The sequence below is a fragment of the Chiloscyllium plagiosum genome, chromosome 18 (assembly GCF_004010195.1).
Source record: "Chiloscyllium plagiosum isolate BGI_BamShark_2017 chromosome 18, ASM401019v2, whole genome shotgun sequence".
In the NCBI taxonomy this organism is placed as follows: Eukaryota; Metazoa; Chordata; class Chondrichthyes; order Orectolobiformes; family Hemiscylliidae; genus Chiloscyllium; species Chiloscyllium plagiosum.
This window is the reverse complement of record NC_057727.1, coordinates 27,356,457-27,376,603: the sequence shown is the minus strand read 5'-3', so window position 1 is coordinate 27,376,603 and position 20,147 is coordinate 27,356,457. Positions and strand designations below refer to the sequence as shown.

Here is a 20,147-nt window from a genome sequence, read left to right as displayed (position 1 = left end):
CAAATTCAAAGTCAAAGAATTAAATTGAAAAATGTAGACAGTTAAATCTAAATTTGTTACAGATTCTGGGTGTTTTCAGACTGTTCATTAAATTGCTAAAGCAGTTCACTTAGTCATCCATAACATTCAAAAAAAGTTAACATTTTCACTTTGGAAATTCCAAAGGGAAGTTGAAAATTTGGATAAGTGTTTGAAGTGATAACATTATTTATTGGAAGGAAGTTCAAATGCAGTCCTCCAAAAGTACATATATTTAGTTTTATACAGAAAGCACCTTCTCATAACTATAACTTTTGTCTAGTTTATCTAAGGGTGGTAATTGAACAAGTATCAATGTTGCCACATATGTATCTTCCTGAGATTATTTTGCTGTTTATAGATTATTTATGTGTTTAAGCTAGTGTATAGTTTCAACCCTGAAGCCTGATTTTTGCTGCATCAACCAAGAACAAATTAAAGTAATCTTCACCAATGCAGTTCAAATTTGGATTACCATCTGATCTCGTTAGCATTTGTATTTTGCCAAACAAGAAGGAAGAGCTTGCATCTTTATAGTGCACTTCTACAGCCTCAAAATGTCTCAAAACAATTTTGAATCATATGAATGCTTTCGAGCAAGAAATTTAATCATATAGGTTTACTGCATCTGATATGATGTATAGTTATTTGTATTTCAGAAATATTCAAAGACTAAGAACAATTCTGAAATTATTTGGTATTACATTTTGTTTCATTCTGTCAGGGTCAACAATTAGCTGGCCAACCTACCGCTTCAGGACCAGGAACTTCAGATTTATATTCGGTAAACAAAGATCAGCCTTCACCATTAGGTGCATACCAGCCGGCCCTGTCTGACCCCAGCCTTGCCCTGGAATCCAACAACAATTACAGCAACATTCCTCCTGAAGGGAAGCATACACCTTTATACGAACGTTCCTCACCAAATATTTCTACAGCTTCAGCTGTGAGTCCAAATCATTGTGGTATAGAGGCACCATTTTTCCCTGCTTCTTCAACATCATCCTCGTCCGACAATGAGGAAAATAGGGGTGCTACTAAGTAAGCTTTTAATTCCTTTGTGGGAAAAATGTTAAATTGAATAACTGTAGGATGTTAAATTCATAGTTCTGTTTTCTGATGAAATGTAGGTTTCTTCATATAACAGGATGACAATCCTATAGGTCATGATTATTTGTGATTTGAAGCAGAAATTGAAGGTATTCGAGTAAAGTGTGGCATAGCATGAGTTTGTCACTGATTTTACATGAGTTTTTTTGCAATTCAGAAGTACATTAGTTAAAAATAGCATATTATTAAAGTTGGATCAAATAAGTCAAACTGTAAACCAGTTTGTAAAAGTTGATCATTTCATAGTCAACTACAGTGCAACTAAAAGCTCTCAGAATTTTTCTGAAAGAATCTGGGAAATAGGTAGCATCATGTCAGAAAATAATGTAAGGAGCCAATTAAATTTATCAGTACAGGAAATTTGGAGAAATTGAAACCTGAAATTATGATAGTGTAACTTTCGTTGGGAGCAGCTTTGAACTGAGCAGAATATTCCATTTAATAATTGTCTTATTAATTATAAAAATTGGAGCACACGTGAGAAGTTCATTTTGCATACACTCCTTTCAGTGGAAGAAACATGTTCTTTAATTTTCATAAACTGTATTTGGGTTTAGTTTAAAATATTACAACAACCTTGAGAAAATTTAAATAGTCAGCTTTAACTTATATTCATATTTTAAAAAAATACTCGAAAGTAAGTATGATGTAAATAAGTCTGATCAAAACTGGTCAGATGCTAATGAATAACTAAATATTTTCCAACTGATTTTGTTTCTATGAACATTTATATATACTGTCAGCGTCTTTGTTCCAAGGATGCAATGCGGGTGTCATAGTCCTTTTTTCAGTAACAATCAGTCATTAAGTTCTAAAACACATTTTGTGCCTTTTAAATGGAAAAGTGGCACAATATATGAGGTGGTTACTTTTTTTTACAAGAAGTATTATCTAGAAGAGAAAAGTAATTCTGATAATCTTAGGAAACCGGCTTTATGACCTTTGAGTATGAAGTTATCTTTATAATTAAATTATGTTTTGCTTTTAACTTCGCATGCAGTGAGGTTTATTCTTGAACTTGGATGCATTGGATTTATTTGGTTTTGATTTATGGATTTTATATCAAGACTTATAAAGCATGTAATTTGAGTTTCTGTCTCAAAATTTTGGATCCAGTCAGTATTTGTAGCAATGTTCTATTCCTTTAATTTGAATTGCATTTCTGCAATGAGCATAACTATCAAAATATTGTAAAAACTCTGGCATTTTATCCCAGATGAGTACTGACGATCAGTACTTCAGCATATCAGGTGTCGACATATTGAACTGAACAAACCAAATGGAGAGTGATGAAGCAAGGAAAATAATTGAGTATCTGTGTCAGCAGATCCTTTTTGGAAAAGCTGGGGCAGTTTAAAATGTGATAGATAGTGATTCTGGTGATGCAAAAGATTTTGAAAATACTTAAATTATTGGAACAAATGTGGGAGGGAGAATGCAGCTGGAGAAAATATAAATCTGAAAATCTAAATTATTAATTAATTTTCAGCCAGATATCTGGTATTGAGCAGAACAGTTTAATATCTGTTGTATTTTGTTTTTCTCAGTCATGTTGCTGAAATACATCACCATGTATTAGCCTGGGAAAAGTCTGGAAATCAGTCTGAAGGTCTAGAAAAATCATCTGGAGGAGGGCATCAGAAAGGTGTTTGCATTCGAAATGAAACTAAGGTATTGTACTTAATTATTGTTCTTAATTAGAGACACTAACATCAATATTATGTAGCAATATAAGCATGTAGAGTTTTCAGAATATTGTCACAGTGTACATTTATTATGTTCAGTTACTAATTGTTGAATTTTGTCTGACAATCAAAATGGCAGGATACCTTTTATTAGACGTTCACATAATACCTTCATGTATCATACAGTGTGATTTGGATCCCAAAAGCATGACACACTAAGAGAAACTTGCTGCTCTTTTTTTACCTATAGCTTAACATGAGCCCAAATACTGATGTACATGTGAATGTAATACTTGTATATGTTAGTGAACTCTAATAAACATTTGCTAGATTCTTCAATAGCACCTTAATCCATGTTCCTAATTCCTTGTGTTAGAAGGGATAGTATAAGCATTGTAAAACAGTAATGTCAGTAAATGGCAGTTCACTGTGCAGCCTGTGAGAGAGAATCTCACCATGTAGTAGATCACCAGTTCTGTGCACTGGCAGAATCACACTGCAGTGCCAATTTACAAGCTCATCTTGGCTGCCCCAAATCTTGTACCTGGTAGATAGCAATGGCAGGGCTAACATTGTGTACAGATATCAGTCACATTTCATGAGATGAAAACCAAATATGAATAGACCAAATGTGATATAATCAAATCTCTCAACAATCTCAAAGTGCCTATACCCAGATAGATTTGAAGCAATTGGAAATTTTAAGAGTGATGCAGTATTGCATTTTAAAGGTGATGCAAGCTCACTTACTGATCCACCAAGGGAATGGAGCATGCTCATTAAGGAAGTACCTTGATCAGAACTGAATGAGCTAGAGTGAAATGGTACAACTTGGGAAGATTGACCACCAGTAGCATCATAAGAGTATGCCCAGATTAAAAATGCCTCAACTTTACACTTAAAAATACTGACACTGAAAGCATTAAATTCTAAATTCTCTGGAGCAAGATTCTTTTCGAAGCTAGGTGCGAAGCATGGATCCTGGTGTGTCCAATTCGCAGAAGTTTCCCAAGTGCATACAACATTTAAGATGCCTTTTGGATGGCTCTGTTACTATTTGAGCTATCATTTGACCAAGACGTCATATGGATAGGATTAGTGAGAATGTGCTTAGCTGAGTTTGTATAGCTGAAGTGTTGTAGTCATTGGTCACACAAAAGCAGACCATGATCCCTGATTCAAATCCTGCCATGGCAAATGATGGAATTTGAATTCAGTAAATATCTGGAATAGAAGCCTAATTATGACTGTGAAACCATTGTTCATTGTTGGAAAAACCCACCAGGTTCACTATTGTAATTCAGGAAAAAAAACTGCCATTCTTACATGGTCTGGCCTACATGTGACTCCCAAGTCCATAGCAATGTGGTTAACACTTAACTGCCCTCTGGGCAATTAAAGATGGTAATAAATGCTATCCTGGCCAGTGAGGCCCACATCCTATGAATGAAACAAAATAAAACCATAACCATCTCCTGATATAGCAGCATGACAACATGGATTAATATTTAATCACAAAAGTGCCAAGTCAACATCAGTCTTTTGTTTGAAAATGCTGTCATCTGCATTAATTCTGATGTTTGACACCATGCAGTTTCACACATGCTTAGTTGACCATTGAAGCAGATAATGTGCCACTGGAAATGATCTGTCACATTTGGAGTTATATGTCAAGTTCCAAGAATGTGACATATTTGAAGAATAAGCGAGGTATTAGGATGGCTACATTTGATACTGTGAGCAGAACACCCAACCCACAGAAACCAAAATATTCCTCTTGATCCATATTTTGATACTGGTGACTACGAGACTGCAGACATTCTCAAGTTTGATTTGCTACACTTTGACAGGAACCAGCATGAAAATTTGTAATTGACAGCTATCAAAGATGAGCAGCGAGTTCCAGAAGTTCATGATCCAAGAGTAGCCTGAAGAAGTACTTGAGAAGATTTATTTGGCTTTGTCGGAACAAACGTGGAGCTCACAAATCATTTTCATGGTCGAGTAGGTCCTAATGCCAAAGGAAACAATGCCATGATATTATGTTGTTATTACACTGGGGACAAATGTATTGAACACAAGATCACCCGTTACTGGCCAAGGATTAATTAGGATATTCAGTGACTCATGAATACATGGGGGCCTCAACATCAATATGTTCCACCCACTCCTTGAACAAAAAGCAACAGACCTGCCTATTCATTATTGCATGGGAAGAGTACATCCTCATGACAGATTACTTCTCTAAATTTCCCATTGTTCATTGACTTTGCAACATATTGACACTACCATCACTGACATGATGAGCACTGTTTTCAGTTCCTTTAGTATCTGGAACAGATTCTGTATGCCAATAGTCCTCAGTTGAATCGTCAAGGCATGTATACAAAGTGGGGAACACCCCATTTCGAATCATCTTGAGGGGCTGAATTACCAACTCAAAGCTCTGGTTCTTAAGACACCCTGCTATCTATACTAAAGTACCAATCTTGGCAAGTATCATGAAACCAAACAGGATTTTTGCATTGTATTGCTGCTTTTTCATGCAACACTAATGGAGAAGGGCTCCCCAGCTTAACTTATACTCTGTGGGCAAGTTTGTACAACCTTGCCTCGCAGCTGATTATTTCTAATTCTTGTGGTCAAAGATGACTTGCTTCCACATGGGAAGTGAGTTCTCAGGTGACTGAAGACTCCAGTATACAAATTACAGTCTCTGTCACATGTGGCGCAGAATGTGGACTCCCTGGAATGCTACAAGCCTTGTGTCAGACATACAATTGATGTGGTCTGTCCAGTGGAACTGATTGAGTGGAAGTTAATACTTTAAATGCTGGGGAGAAGCAATGTTGGTGTGTCTCACCTGCCAGTGGATTAGAAGGATCTTGTGGATGCGGTATCTTTTCAGGGTTTTGTAGTGATTGCTGAAAAACTAGAACACGCAGAAGGGTAAATATCTCAACAGTTCTTTAGACCATGAACGTAGTTCTAAGTTTGAGGCCCCAGTCTTCATGTAACCCTCAAACACCAAGGCTGCACTGACACACGGAAGATCATGTTGAACTTTATCGCAGTGTCAAAGTGGTTCATGCTGCCCAAGGCATCATAGATTTTGCCAACCAACGGCAGTGCAGATGACCAGGATGGTTGGTAAAGTATCTTGTGTTCTGAATGTTTAGTGTAAAGCCCATGATATCATAGGCTTCAGTGCAGGTGTTGACAATGGTTTGGAGCTCAGTGTCCACAGATGCAAGCATTATCTGCATACCTGAGTTCAATGACATAGAATAAGATTACCTTGGATTTGGCCTGCAGGCATTTGTGATTGAACAGGTTCGTGTTTGTTTTGTACTCCAGCAGTGTGTTTGCTGAGGGTGATGTGGAGCATTGCAACAAGGAAAATCAAGAAGAAGGTTAATGTGGTGATGCAGCCTTCATTGATCCCAAACTAATCATGAATTGAGTCTTTGGTGAATCTATTGCTTGGGATCTCTTGAATCTTTCATGTTATGCTGGAGCAGGCAGGGGATAATGACAAACTTTTGGGGCAGCCAATATAGAGAAGGATGGTTCACAATCCTTCGTAGCTGACATTTTCAAAGGCTTTTGTGAAGTCAGGGAAAATTATGTTCAAAGGTCAGTGCTGTCTCCTGCATTTCATTTCTGGTTACTATACAGCAAATGTCCATTGTGCCACTTAGAGGGAGGAATTGCATTGCAAATTTGGAAGGACCTCTTCAGTCATGGGGAGAAGGTAATAGAGGAGGATTCTTGCAATAATTTTCCTTGTAACAAGCAGCTAAGAAATTCCTCTGTAGTTAGCACTATCAGACTTAGACCTTTCTTGCTTTTCGGTCATATTTTAGTTCTTCAGTGGGGAATGTCTCTGCTCCTGATACCTCGTTGTTTAACTGTTGAATGATCTTTTTCACCTCATGCCAGGATGGTGTTGTGTAGAAATGGCAGCTGATAGTACTCTGTGAGATGAAATGAAGGACAGTTGCATTGAAGACAGTCTCTGTTAAGGAAATCCTTCAAGTCTTCCTTCTAGTGAGTGCTGACTTCCTCTCTGTCTTTGGTGAGTGCTCTCCACTCTTGACAAGCGATGGTATGAGCCCCTGAGTATATCGACTATAGACTTGACTGTGCTAAAGAAAAACGTGCATCATGGTTGTTGGCTAAGTGTTAAATCCTCCTGTGCTTTCTTCACCCACCACCCGTTCGTCAGCTCATCTCGAGCTCAACCTTCAGCTATTTCTAAAGTTGCTTCAAGTTCTCATGTCTGGTTGCTGTTCATACTTAGAGTGCCTTGCACATTTTTTATTCATTCACGGGATAAGTATGTTGCTGGCTATGCCAGCATTATTGCCCATCTCAGAGGGTAGTCAAGAGTCAACCACATTGCTGTGGGTCTGGAATCACATGTAGGCCATGCAAGGTAAGGATGTCAGTTTCCTTCCCTAAAAGACATCAGTAAACCAGATGAGTTTTTCCTGACAATCAACAATAGTTCTCAAAAATCACTAATTAACAATGGTTTCATGGTCGTCATGAAACGTTTAATTCCAGATCTTTTATTGAATTCAAATTCCACCATCTGCCATGCTAGGTTCGAACCAGGCCCCCAAAACATTCCCTGGGCCTCTGGATTAACAGTCCAGTGATGATAGCAATAGGCATTGCCTCCCAAAGCAACTTAGCAGGCCTTTGATCTCCTGATAGTTCTTATCAATCAGTGTTAGCGCTTCCTCGTGGATTGACCAAGCACATCTTTGCAGTTAATGATGTAAGGAAGCCTTGAGAATACACTAATTGCAATTATTCTGTATCTCTGGGTCATCAGGTTGGCAGAGAAGCACAAGTTGAATAGAGCTCTGCATTCCTCAGCATTGATTTTCCTTAAGGAATTCCTGCTTTGCAGCATTCATATTGATGACAGAGTGATATTGGCAGTGCTCTGACCAGCAGTTCTGTACTCCTGTCATGCCACGGATGATATCCTTGTCTCTTTCTTGGATGGTAATGGAGTCAAGCAAGTCCCAGTGCTTGGAGCGAGGCTTTGTAATTGGCTATTTAGGAGAAAAAGATAAGACATATTCTAGGCACTTTATCAGGAGTAGGGTACCTTGGATTTTCTTAACCCCTCTCTGTCTATTACATCCACCAGAGGTCCTTGTCCTTTCCAACTGTGGTATTGAAGTCAAGGAGGAGCAGCTTGTTGCCCATTGTGGTTTGTGTCAAGGGACTGATCAAGGTTGGCATAAAATTCCTCTTTGGACTTATCTGTAGCATCCATTGGGGCATAGATGTTGAGAACTGTAGCGCACTGTTTATGAGAAAAGGTGAGCTGGAGATGAGGCATTTGTTTATTACACAAGGGCATTCTTTGAGAATGCCAGCTAATTTGTTCAGGTAAAAACAATGACTGCAGATGCTGGAAACCAGATTCTGGATTAGTGTGCTGGAAGAGTACAGCAGTTCAGGCAGCATCCGAGGAGCAGTAAAATCGACGTTTCGGGCAAAATTTGTTTATACTGGCAAAGCCAATACCATGAAGGCAGCAGTGATTTACCTATCTAGAAAAAGATGTAACTGTCCACCTAGATTGTTGAGCTGGCTTTCTCCTGTTGGCAGCTCATGACAGCGATATCAATATCAAAGCATCTGATCTCCTGGGCAATGATAAAAGTATGCCATTCTGGCCTGTCGTATTTGGAGTTATCCATGAAGGTCCGAATGTTCCAAGTTCAAAACTTCATTTAAGGGACTGAAGATACTAGTGTATGAATTAAAATGAAGTGGCTGTTACACTACAGCTACCACACTGACTTGGCAGAGCAAAGTCTTGGACAAGTGGCATGATTGAGATAACTCTGCCATGTTGGATATACAAAACACACAAGAGAGAATCTTATTATCTCCCCTTGACATTCAGTAGCATCACTGTCACTTTCACCATCCTACAGGTTACGATTAACCAAAAACTTAACTGGGCTAGTCACTAGTATTGTGACTACAAGAGCAGGTCAGAGGCTAGGAATCTTGCAGCAAGTAAGTTATGTCCTGACTCCTCAAAGTCTGCCATTTTGTAGGCATAAGTCAGCAGTGTAGTGGAATTCTCCCCATTTGCCCAGATAAGTGTGATTCAAACAATACTCGACAAGCTTTGACACCATCCAGGAAGAAGTAGCCTGCTTGATTGGCATCACATCTATTGTTGGAAAAGTATTTAAATCAATTATTAAGGAAGTAATAGCTGAACATTTGAAAAATCATAATGTCATCAGCAGTGTCAGTATGGCTTCATGCAAGGAAAATTATGCCTGACTAATTTGTTAAGAGTTTTCTGGGGAAGTCACAACCAGAGTTGATAGAGAGGAAGCAGTAAATGTATTGTATTTGGACTTGCAGAAGACATTAGACAAGGTACTGCACAAACGGTTAAGTTGAAAGAGCCTGTGGTGTTGGAGATAGTATTATTGGCATGGATAGAAAATTGGCTCATGGGCATGAAACATCAAGTGAGGATAAGAGTTTTTTTAATCAGGTTGGTGACCCATGACCAGTGGGATTCCACAGGGATTAGTGCTGGGTCTGCAACTGTATACAATATGTTTTCATGCCTGGGAGGAAGGAAGTGAATGTACTGTAGCCAAATTTTCAGGTAACACAAAGTGGAAAGGCAGATTGCGAGAAGCATACCAAGTTTACAGAGAATTATTGATAGATTAAGTGGGGAGAAAAGTTGGCAAATGGACCATAATATGGGAAAATGTGAAATTGTTCATGTTGGAAGGGAGAATTAAATAGAGAAAAATTGCAAAAGCCTGTAAAAGGGACTTGGAGGTACTTGTACACAGAAGATAGAAAGCTGGAAAACAGGTGTAGCAAATAGTCAGGAAGGTCAATGGAATGTTTATTTTAAGAGGGTTGGAGTATCAGAGTAAATAATTCTTACTGCAAATGTACAAGATGCTGGTGAACCACGTCTGGAGTACAGTGAGCAGTTTTGGTCACCTTATTTAAGGAATGATATCACTTCATTGGAGGCAGTTCACAGAAGGTTCTCTAGAATGTTCCCTGGTATGGAGGGATTGTCTAATGAGCAAAGACTAAAGAGGTTGGAACTCTACTCATTAAAGTTCAGAGTAATGAGGAATTATCTCGCTGGAACAGCTAGGATTCTTAAGGAATTTGACAGGGTAAGTGCTGAGAGAATATTCCCTCTCATGGGTGGGAGTAAGACCAGAGGACATAGTCTCAGAATAAAGAAGTGACAGTTTAAGACACAGATGAGGAGGAATTTCTTCTCTGAGGGCTATGACTCCTTGCCACAGAGAGCTGTGGGAACAGAATCCTTGTGTATACTTAAGGCGGAGATAGACCAATTCCTGATCAGTAGGGGAATCAAGGTTTGTGGGGAAAGGGTGGGAAAGTGGATGTAAAGAATGTGCGATTAGCCATGTTTCTATTGAGCGGACTCTAGGTCAAATGGCCTACTCCTGTTCCTATTTCTTAGAGTCTTATAGTTTTATCTACAAACATTTAGTTGCTCCACCACCAGTGTTCAGTAGCAGCAATATGTACCATCTACAAGAAATCCAGAAAATCAGTAAAGGTCCTTAGACAGCACCATCCAAACCCATGACCACTCCGATCTAGAAGAACAAGGGCAGCAGATATGTGGAAACACCATCACCAGCAAGTTCCCTTCCATTCTTTCATGGAAGTGTATCTCTTGTACTTCCATGTTGTTGTGACAAAATCCTCAAACTCTTCCTTGCAGCATCGTGGCTCTACCTACAGCATGTGTACTGTGGCACTTCAAGAAGGCAATTCACTGCCACCTTCTCAGGGGCAGCTAGGGATGTTTACATCCCACAAGTCAATTTTTTTAAAAAGAACTTGTCCGCTCTCAACACTGTCCAAACAACATTGCTTCAGGTTTGACAGGTGTTGGTTGTACAGGCTGCTGCCATTTGTCAGAATTATTCAACAAACCCCATGTTGGATTTGTATACACTGCACATAAAGTTCAACTGAGTTGATAAACTCTCTTTTTCCTGTTTGTATATTTATGGAATTGACAACATATGCTATGTACAACCATATGTGGCCATTTAGGCTATTCTCTAAACTTTGAAAAAAGGGAATAATGCGCAAGTGTTTTGTCTCAAACTCATTATGACATATATCTTTAAAGAGACATAGCATGCCAGTATATCTTAAGAGACATGCTCATGATTTGTTGACTGTATCATGGCAAAAGACTGGAGGGTATAAAAATTGCAGTCCATCATTTGAAGCATGATATGCTGGTCAATGTATATTGTTCTTTGTAATATAGTAGCTTAATGTGAGCCCAGACGTTGATGTGCTTGTGAATGTTATATATTGGTGAGCTGTAATAAACCTGTATTGAATTCTTCAGTACCACTTTATCCATGTCCTAGTATGTATTATGAGGAATAATGGCCTGCTGAAAAATATAAGTTGCAATTTAGAAAACGTGTAATCCTTTGTTGATATGTAGAGTAACTAAGTGCATTCTTCTTTGTTCGTAAGGAATCATAGAGTCATACAGCACAGAAACAGACCCTTCGGTCCAACCAGTTCATGCTGACCATAATCCCAAACTAAACTACTTACTCCTGCCTGCGCTTGGCCCACAACCCTCCAAACATTTCTTATTAATTTTCTTATATAACTGTCTTTTAAACATTGTAACTGTACCGGCATCCATCACTTCCTCTGGAAGTTTATTCCACACGTGAACCACTCTGTGTTAATAAAAAAATTGCCCCCATGTCTTTTTAAAATCTTTCTCCTCTCACCTTAAAAATATGCCCCCTAATGTTGAAATCACTTATTGTAGGGAAAATACACCTACCATTCACCTTATCTGTATCCCTCATGATTTTATAAATCCACATAATGTCACCACTCGCTAGGTTCCAGCCTATCGAGCTTCTCCTTATAATTCAAACTTTCCAGTCCTGGTAAATCTGGTAAATCTCTTCTGAACCCTCTCCAGCCTAATAATATCCTTCCTATAATAGGGAGACCACAACTGGACATAATACTCCAGAAGAGGCCTCAGCGATTTTCTATACAAGTTCAACATAATGTCCCAGCTCCTATACTGAAAGGTCTGTGCAATAAAGGCAAGCATGCTAAATGCCGCCTTAACCATTGCATGTGATGCAAACTTCAAAACATTATGTACCAACCACTAGGTTTCTGTTCTACAACACTACCCAAGGCCTTACTTTTAATTGTCTTTGTTTGACCAAAATGCAATAGCTCGCATTTATCCAAATTAAACTTCATTTGCCACCTTCTTCATTGTCCACTATACCACCAATCATGGTGGCAGCCACAAACTTACTAACCATGCTTTCTATATTCTCATCTAAACCTTTTATATAAATGACAAACAGAAGTTGTCCCAGCACTGGTCCCTGTGGAACACTGATGGTCACAGGCTCTCATTTCAAAAAACAACCTTCCACTAACATTCTTTGTCTCCCGCCGTTAAGCTCATTTCGAATCCAGTTGGCAAGCTCACCCTGAATTTCATGCGATCTAACTTCACTAATTAGTTTACCAAGAGGAGCCTTGTCAAAGGCTTTACTAAAGTCCAAGCAAACAATGTCTAATGCTCTGTCTTCATCAATCATCTTGGTTTCTTCTTTTAAAATCATGTTTGGGAGACATGATTCCCCCCGTTCAAAACCATGCTACTATCCATAATCATTCCTTGCTGCTTCAAATGCATATAAATCCTATCTTTCAGAATCAATTCTAACAACTTACCCACCACCGAAGTCAGAGTCACAGGTCTAGTCCCCAGACTTTTCATTTCATCCTTTCTTAAACAAAGGCACAACTTTCGCCAGTCTCCAGTCATTTGACACCTCACCCATATTGATGGATGATATGAATATTTCTGCAAGGGGCCTGGTATTTCCTCTCTAACTTCCCACAAAGTCCTGGGATACACTAGATCTGATCCTGGAGATTTATCCATCTTTATATTTTCTAAAACTTCCAGTGCTTCCTCTTTGGTAATGTGAACTGTTTACAAACATCAATATTTATTTCCCTGAGTCCTCTAGCCTCCATTTCTCTCTCCACAATAAAAACTAAAGCATTTAATATCTCTCCCATCTCCTGAGGTTCAACACAAAGATGACATCTTTGATCTTTAAGGGGACCCATTCTCTCTATAGTTACTCTCCCTTGCTCTTAATGTACTTGTAGAATCTCTCTAGATTATGCTTAACCTCATTTGCCAAGGTTATCTCATATCATCTCTTTGCCTTCCTCTTAAGAAGGCTCCAACTCTTTATATTGTTCAAGATATTCATTTGACCCAGTTATGTACATCTAAGTTATGATTTAAATTTTTTTTTAACAGAACCTTAATATCTTTATTCATCCATTATTCTCTAATCCTACCAGCCTAACCTTGTACTTCAAAGGAAACATAATGACTCAGAGCTCTCATTATGACACTTTTGAAAGCCTCCCACTTACCAGACATCCCTTTATCTATGAACAGTCTACTCCAATCAATTTTTTAAAGTTCTTGTCTCATACCATTAAAATTTGCCTTACTCCAATTAAAAGGTTTAATTTTTATGAAAGGCTTGTCGTTTTGTATAGCTATTTTAAAACAAATAGAATCATGATCACGAGACCCAAAGTGTTCCCCTACTATTATTTCAGTCACTTGCCCTCTCTTATTACCCAAGAGAAGATCAAGTTTTGCTCCTTCTCTAGTGTGATTATTTTCTTATTGATAAAGAAAATTTTCTTGAACACATTTAACAAATTTTTCACAATCCAAACCTTTGACTTGAACTACCATAGTGTTAATGTTTGGGAATTTAATTCACCTACTATTACAACCATATTATTCTTACATACATCTGAGATCTCTCTACATATTTGTTCCTCAATTTCCCTCTGACTATTGGGAGATCTATAGAACAATCAAGGTATCATTCCCTTTTTATTTCTAATTTCAACCCATACATTTTCACTGGACGATTTTTCAGAAGTATCTTCTCCAGCTACAGCAGTAATGCTTTCCTTAATCAAAAATGCCACTCCCCCTCTTTTGCCTATTTTTCTATCCTATAGCATCTGAAACCTGAAACATTGAGCTACTAGTCCTGTCCATGCTTGAGCCAGGTTTCTTTTAATAGCTATAACATCCCAATCCCATGCTCCCAAATATGCCCTGAGTTCATCAGCCTTACCTATAAGGCCTCTTGCATTGAAATAAATGCAATTTAATTCTACAGAGTCATTTTGTTCTCTGACTTGTTCCTGTCTGTCTTTTCAGATTCAAAACTCTTCTCATTTATCTATCTGTCTCTGCTGCTTAGGATCTCTCTATCCCCTCTATTTAGTAGTTTACAGTCTCCCTTAATAGAATTAGTGGAGCTTCCCACTAAGATATTGGTAATTTGAAAAGTCATAGGATACTATTCATTTCAAGGTCACAAGGAGCAAAAGTCAGTTTTGTTTCTCTGGAAGTGCCCATGTAAAAGTTACTGGTTGTTGATGCGATAGTATTAATCTCCAGCTTTACGCTCAAGAGTGCTATTTTAATTTCTCTTTGTTTTTATTTGAAATTGTAACTGAAAGTGCCTGTGGGTTATTATAATCTAGATCTGTATTGTTCAGAAAATATTATTCAATAGGGTTGTGTTCTTTGACCATAGCATGTTGTACTCATGATACTTTATGTAGCAGGTGGAAGATCCCTCTGGCAATCCAGGAGGCCAAGTGGATACAAAAGCTGTAGCAGCTGGAAGCAGGCTGAACCAAATCAACACTGAACAGATTCCATCTCTTCTATCAGTGCCTACAAGAAACCACATGGATATAACCACCCCTCCTGTGCCAATGGTAGCTCCAGAGGTACTAAGAGTTGCTGAACACAGACACAGGAAAGGATTGATGTACCCATATGTATTTCAGGTGCTCACAAAGGTAGGCCTAAATACTGCCCATTGTAAACTCGATTTCTTTCACTTAGCTGATTAGAAACCATGGTTTCTGTAAATTGAGTACATAGGCATTAGGAATGCAATTGAGGATATGTAATTGGACCCCCAAATCACATTTCTTCATTGTCATATAAACAGTTGGTTTAGAAAATGGTAACTGGTGGTATTAAGAGAAACAAAAGACCAGAGGTTCCAATCAACGGTGGCACTGTGTGCACTTACTTTTGGCACCATTTTAGCCAGGAATTCTAATCCTGGTAGTAGCAAAAAAGCCTTGACATGTTCAAGGGACATGTTGGAAAGAGGAACTGCGCAGAGCACACATCCTTACATTACAACATCAGTTACCATAATCAGGTGAATAAAGTCTCAAGTATTTCAGTGGGGTGGATGAGTGAATTGATGAGAGGATGGTGAGATTGTAGTGGTAAGTCACTTAGGAGTAGTGGGCAGTGGTTTGTTGACTGAGGATGGTGCGAAAATGATTCGAAGAATGGGGAATGGAGGAAGCAATTGAGGGTTTGGGGGCTACTGGTCTCATCGAGAATGAGAATTTGTGTTAAAGGATGATAAGGGTTGAGTTCTGTTAATCATGGAGTTATCTCAGAGATTAATTCTCAAGTAGGTATCTGAGTAAGTAGCGTATATCTAATGCAAGTCTCTGATGTTGGGATCAGTTTAAGAAACATTCAAGGAGGAGTTACAGGCAGCATGAGTCTGCCCATTGGAAATGTTAACTTCCCAGGCTGAATGAGCATGCATCAGGGATTTCTTTGATACCCATTCAAAGTATAATAATTTACTTCCCTTTACAAATGCTCTGTGACCTACTGTCTACTTGTCCCCTTTATTTTTCCAAATGTTGAGAAATAGTGTGAACCAAAATCACAAATAATAACATCCTGTAGCATTGACCATAGTGCATTGTCCAAGAGGTATAATTTAGATGCTGTAGATCGCTTCAGGGAGCTGATTGGAGACTTCAGAGACTGAGTTGTGGAAAAATAGGATGTGATAGCACTTGGAAAGTGAACTTTGAAAATGGGCAGAAGTTTGAAAGACCCGAGTGTCTGGGGCTGCATGTTGAGAGAAAATCAGCCCTTTGTTATCAGTTCACGTGGGAACAAAGAGAAATTCAATGATCTGTTTAGTGGGTGAAAGGAACGGGCAGATATGTATTTTGAACAAGCACTCTGGCTTTATGGGCATAGTATTATGGTTGAGGAGAGGGAGTGGATTTAGTGGAAGATTGGGTAGTCACTGGATAACTTGCTCTTCACGTTTTGAGGTTGAACTTGATCAGAGGGTAACCATTGTTCACTATATGATTATACCAGCCACGTCAATACTGTTACTTACAAGAGCAGAGTAGAAACAAGGCATTCTGGAATAAGTGACTCACCTGGTCTGTCTTGACCTCTTTACAACCGACATGTTGTAAGCACATATTCTTAATTCATTCATGACATCTAGGTATCAAGGGCAACGTTTTGACCTCTCAGAATTTAGCAGTTCCATTCATTGAAATTAAAAGGCTGTGCATAAGGAAGAATAAATGGGAGCATTGATATAGAGTGCCAAAATTTGGAACCAGCAACAATGAAGGAATAGTGATTGTAGTTCCAAGGTAGGCATATGGCTTGCAGGAAAACTTTTAGGTGATTAAACTCCCAAAGTCAGAAATCACACTACACCAAGTTATAGTCCAATTAGTTTTGGAGTATAGCTTCTTCATCAGGTGAAGTGAGAGAGAAGCACGCAGAACACAGGATTTATGGGCAGAGAGATCAAAAGATCATACAAATGATGAGAGTGGAATGTCACATGATGTCTCTGCAGGTGACCAAGTGTGTTAGATGCTGTGAGTAAAGTATCAACAGCAGAATAACAATTGAAGGGATGACTTAAAACCAGATTAAATTAGGTACAGCAATAATTACAAAAAATTAAAAATAAGGTGGTGCTGGAGATAAACCAAATGACTGGAATAACATGGAACAAAAATAGATGCTGCTGGAAACATCCAGCAGGTCAGGTAGCATCTGTGAAGAAAAACCAGAGGAAGGGTCATCGGACCCGAAACATTAACACTTATTTTTCCTCACAGCTGCTGCCAGACCCACTGAGCCTCACTTAGCAACCCTTGCTCCTGATTTACAGAGTGCAGTTCTTTCGGTTTTTATTTGACTGGAATAATATGATAGGAATAAGGTTTGCATGCCGAGAGTCTAACCAAAGTTATAAGTAATCCTAAATTGTACAAACTCATTAAGGTTGAGAGATCATAACAATTTATCAAGGTGATGGTGTTAAAACAGGACAGGAAGGAAGATTTTTACAGATACAGAATAGTGTGGTGGGGTCACATGTAGTGTGACATGAACCCAAGATCATGGTTGAGGCTGGCTTCATGACTTTCCGTTTCTGCTTGGCGCTTCTGCGTTGTTCTGCACGCGTCGAAGGCTCACTCAAAGGATGCTTATCCGAAGATCGGAAGCTGAATGTCCTTGACAACTGAGGTATTCCCTGACTGGGAGGGAACATTCCTGTCTGGCGATTGTTCCATGGTGTCCATTCACCCGTTGTTATAGTGGCTGCATGGTCTCGCCAATATACAATGCCTCGGGGCATCCTTGCCTGCAGTTTATGAAATTACAAATCGCACAACACCAGATTATAGTCCAACAGGTTTATTTGGAAGCACTAGCTTTCGGAGCACTGCTCCTTCAGGTAGTTGAGATAGGCATGCGAGATAGACAGCATTGGTCGAGTCATGTGAGTATCTGCTGTGTTCCAACATGGTAGTTTCCATGTCAATGATCTGACATGCCTTGCAGAGGTTGCCATGGCAAAGTTGTGTGGTATTGTAATCAATGTTGTCCTGAGTTTTAGTGAGTTTTGAGAAGATTTGTAGCTCAAATTGATGTTCTGGATGTCGGTTTGCTCGCTGAGCTGGAAGGTTAATTTCCAGACGTTTTGTCACCCTACTAGGTTATATCTTCAGCGGGGAGAAAGTGAGGTCTGCAGACGCTGGAGATCAAAGCTGAAACTTTATTGCTGGAACAGCACAGCAGGTCAGGCAGCATCTAGGGAACAGAAGATTCGACGTTTCGGGCACATGCCCTTCTTCAGGAATCAGCGGGCCTCAGGCAAAACACTGCTGATAATTCCTGCTTTCTATTTATATGTTTGGGCTTCTTCGGGTTGGTGATGTCATTTCCTGTGGTGATGTCGATCCTCTTTTTTTAGAACAGGAAATACTTGACCGCCATAGGAAATGACATCACCAGTCCAAAGAAACCCAAACGTATAAATAGAAAGCAGGAATTTATCAGCAGTGCTTCGCCTGAGCCCCACTGAAGATGTTACTTGGTAGGGTGGAAATGAACCTTCCAGCTCAGCGAGCAAACCTACATTCAGGCTAAGTAGTTTGCTGCAAACGTCTGTTTAAGGGTTGGCAGTTGAAAAAAGCAAGAATTGGAGGCAGTGGGATGATTTTGGTGAGATGCTTGTCGTTGTCGATGATGTTGAAGGCTGCGAAGAACATGGCATTCTAATGCTCTGGGGAAATGCTGGACAACGAAGGGTACTCGTCTGTGTCTGTTTTCTGAGGAAGTCATTGTGATTTTTGATGTGGGATGTCAACACTGGCAATTGATGTGTTGGGCACTGTATCTCATGAAGGCATCCTTCAAAATCTTTAGGTATCCGTCACGTTCCTCCTCACCTGAGCAGATCCTGTGTATGCGCAGGGCTTAACCATACGGGATGACTTCTTCCAAGTGTTTAGGGTGGAAGCTAGAGAAATGCAGCACAATGAGGTTTTCCGTGAGCTTTTATTAGTGTGAGATCTAGAGGTGTCCGTCCTTGTGTCTAAGAATGAGACTGATTTGACTGAAGCTGTTGACACTTTATTCACATGATCTAACAATCTTGGTCACTTGTAGAGACTTACTATTTGACACTCCACTCACACCATTTGTATGATCTTTGATCTCTCTGCCCATAAATTGTGTTCTGTGTGCTTCTCTCTCACTTCATCTGACGAAGGGGTTAAGCTCTGAAACTTTGTGATTTCAAATAAACCTGGTGTAACACTGGCACCTCTATGGTTGAATTTCCATGCACTGCTGTTTTGTCCTCATAATGTTGGAAATTTTAGATTTCGGAAGTGCTACCAAAGAAAGCTGGTACTTTACCATAATGCAGACGGTAGATGCTATGCACTGAACATCTACATAGCGGATGAGGTGTATACCAAGCAGACTGCTTTGTTGTAGATAGTACCAGTGATCATAATTGTTAGAGCTGGACTCCTCCAGGCAATACAAAAGTATTCCTTCATATTCCTGACTTGTAAGTGGAGAAAGGGAGTTTGGAGACAAGTTACTTCCCATAAAGTACCCATTCCCTATCCCACTCATGTAGCTGCAATGTTTATACATGTGGTCCAGTTGGCATTCATTTGAGTGGTGATTTCTCCTGTACCCAGATGGTGATGGGAGAATCAACAATGGTCAGACACTCTCTTGATGGAGATGGTCATTGCCTAGCACTTGTGCTAGGGAAAATGTTGCATGTCACTTCTTAGTCCAAGTCTAATTGTTGTCCTGGTCTTCAGTGTACATTCCTCTCAGAACTAGTGGTGGGTTTTTGATGAAAAATATGAAAATGGTTGCACTGAGACCCTGTCCTGAGGAAATCCTGTCCTGGTATTGAAATAATTGGCCTCTTACAGCCATTTTCCTTTGTGTTAAGTACAACTTCAACCAGTAGTGTGTTTTTTCTACTGTAAATGCTGCCTTGGTGTTATGGGCAGTTACTTGCACATTACCTCTGCAATTCAGCTCTAATAATCCCACTGAAACTAAAACTATTAAGAAGATTTGGAGTCAAGTGGTCCTAGCAGTACAATCGAAGCGTACTTGGCACCTGCTAACAATTTTGATGACTCCTTGTTTGCTTTGATGATGACTAAGAGTAAACTAGGTTTACTGGGTTACAGTGAGGGGGACTGGGAGGAAGCAGCCAGTGCAGGGACCTCCTGCGGCCATTCCCCTCAAGAACAAGTATACCGTTTTGGATACTTGTGGGGGGGATGACTTACCAGGGGTAAGTAACGGGGCTCAGGTCTCTGGCACGGAGCCTGTCCCCGTTACTCAGAAGGGAAGGGTGAAGAAGAGCAGAGCAGTAGTAATTGGGGACTCGATAGTTCGTGGCACAGATAGGCGGTTTTGTGGGAACGAGAGAGACTCACGTTTGGTATGTTGCCTCCCAGGTGCAAGGGTACGTGATGTCTCTGATCGTGTCT

At 39.5% G+C, this 20,147-nt stretch overlaps 1 protein-coding gene and 1 long non-coding RNA gene across 4 annotated transcripts in view; one reads left to right on the top strand and one right to left on the bottom strand.

The window, feature by feature from the left end:
* The window catches only part of LOC122558991, a 129,096-nt gene that overhangs the window by 35,377 nt on the left and 73,572 nt on the right, over positions 1-20,147 (bottom strand). The gene's annotated exons all lie outside the window — the stretch shown is intronic.
* The window catches only part of LOC122558990 (constitutive coactivator of PPAR-gamma-like protein 1 homolog), a 139,032-nt gene that overhangs the window by 70,638 nt on the left and 48,247 nt on the right, over positions 1-20,147 (top strand). For 2 of the 3 annotated variants that reach the window (XM_043708019.1, XM_043708021.1), the window contains exons 7-9: positions 743-1,059; positions 2,676-2,799; positions 14,577-14,819. In XM_043708019.1, coding sequence (XP_043563954.1) covers positions 743-1,059; positions 2,676-2,799; positions 14,577-14,819 — 684 coding nt within the window. The remainder of the gene's footprint in view (positions 1-742; positions 1,060-2,675; positions 2,800-14,576; positions 14,820-20,147) is intronic. The other variant, XM_043708020.1, reaches the window with a different exon arrangement.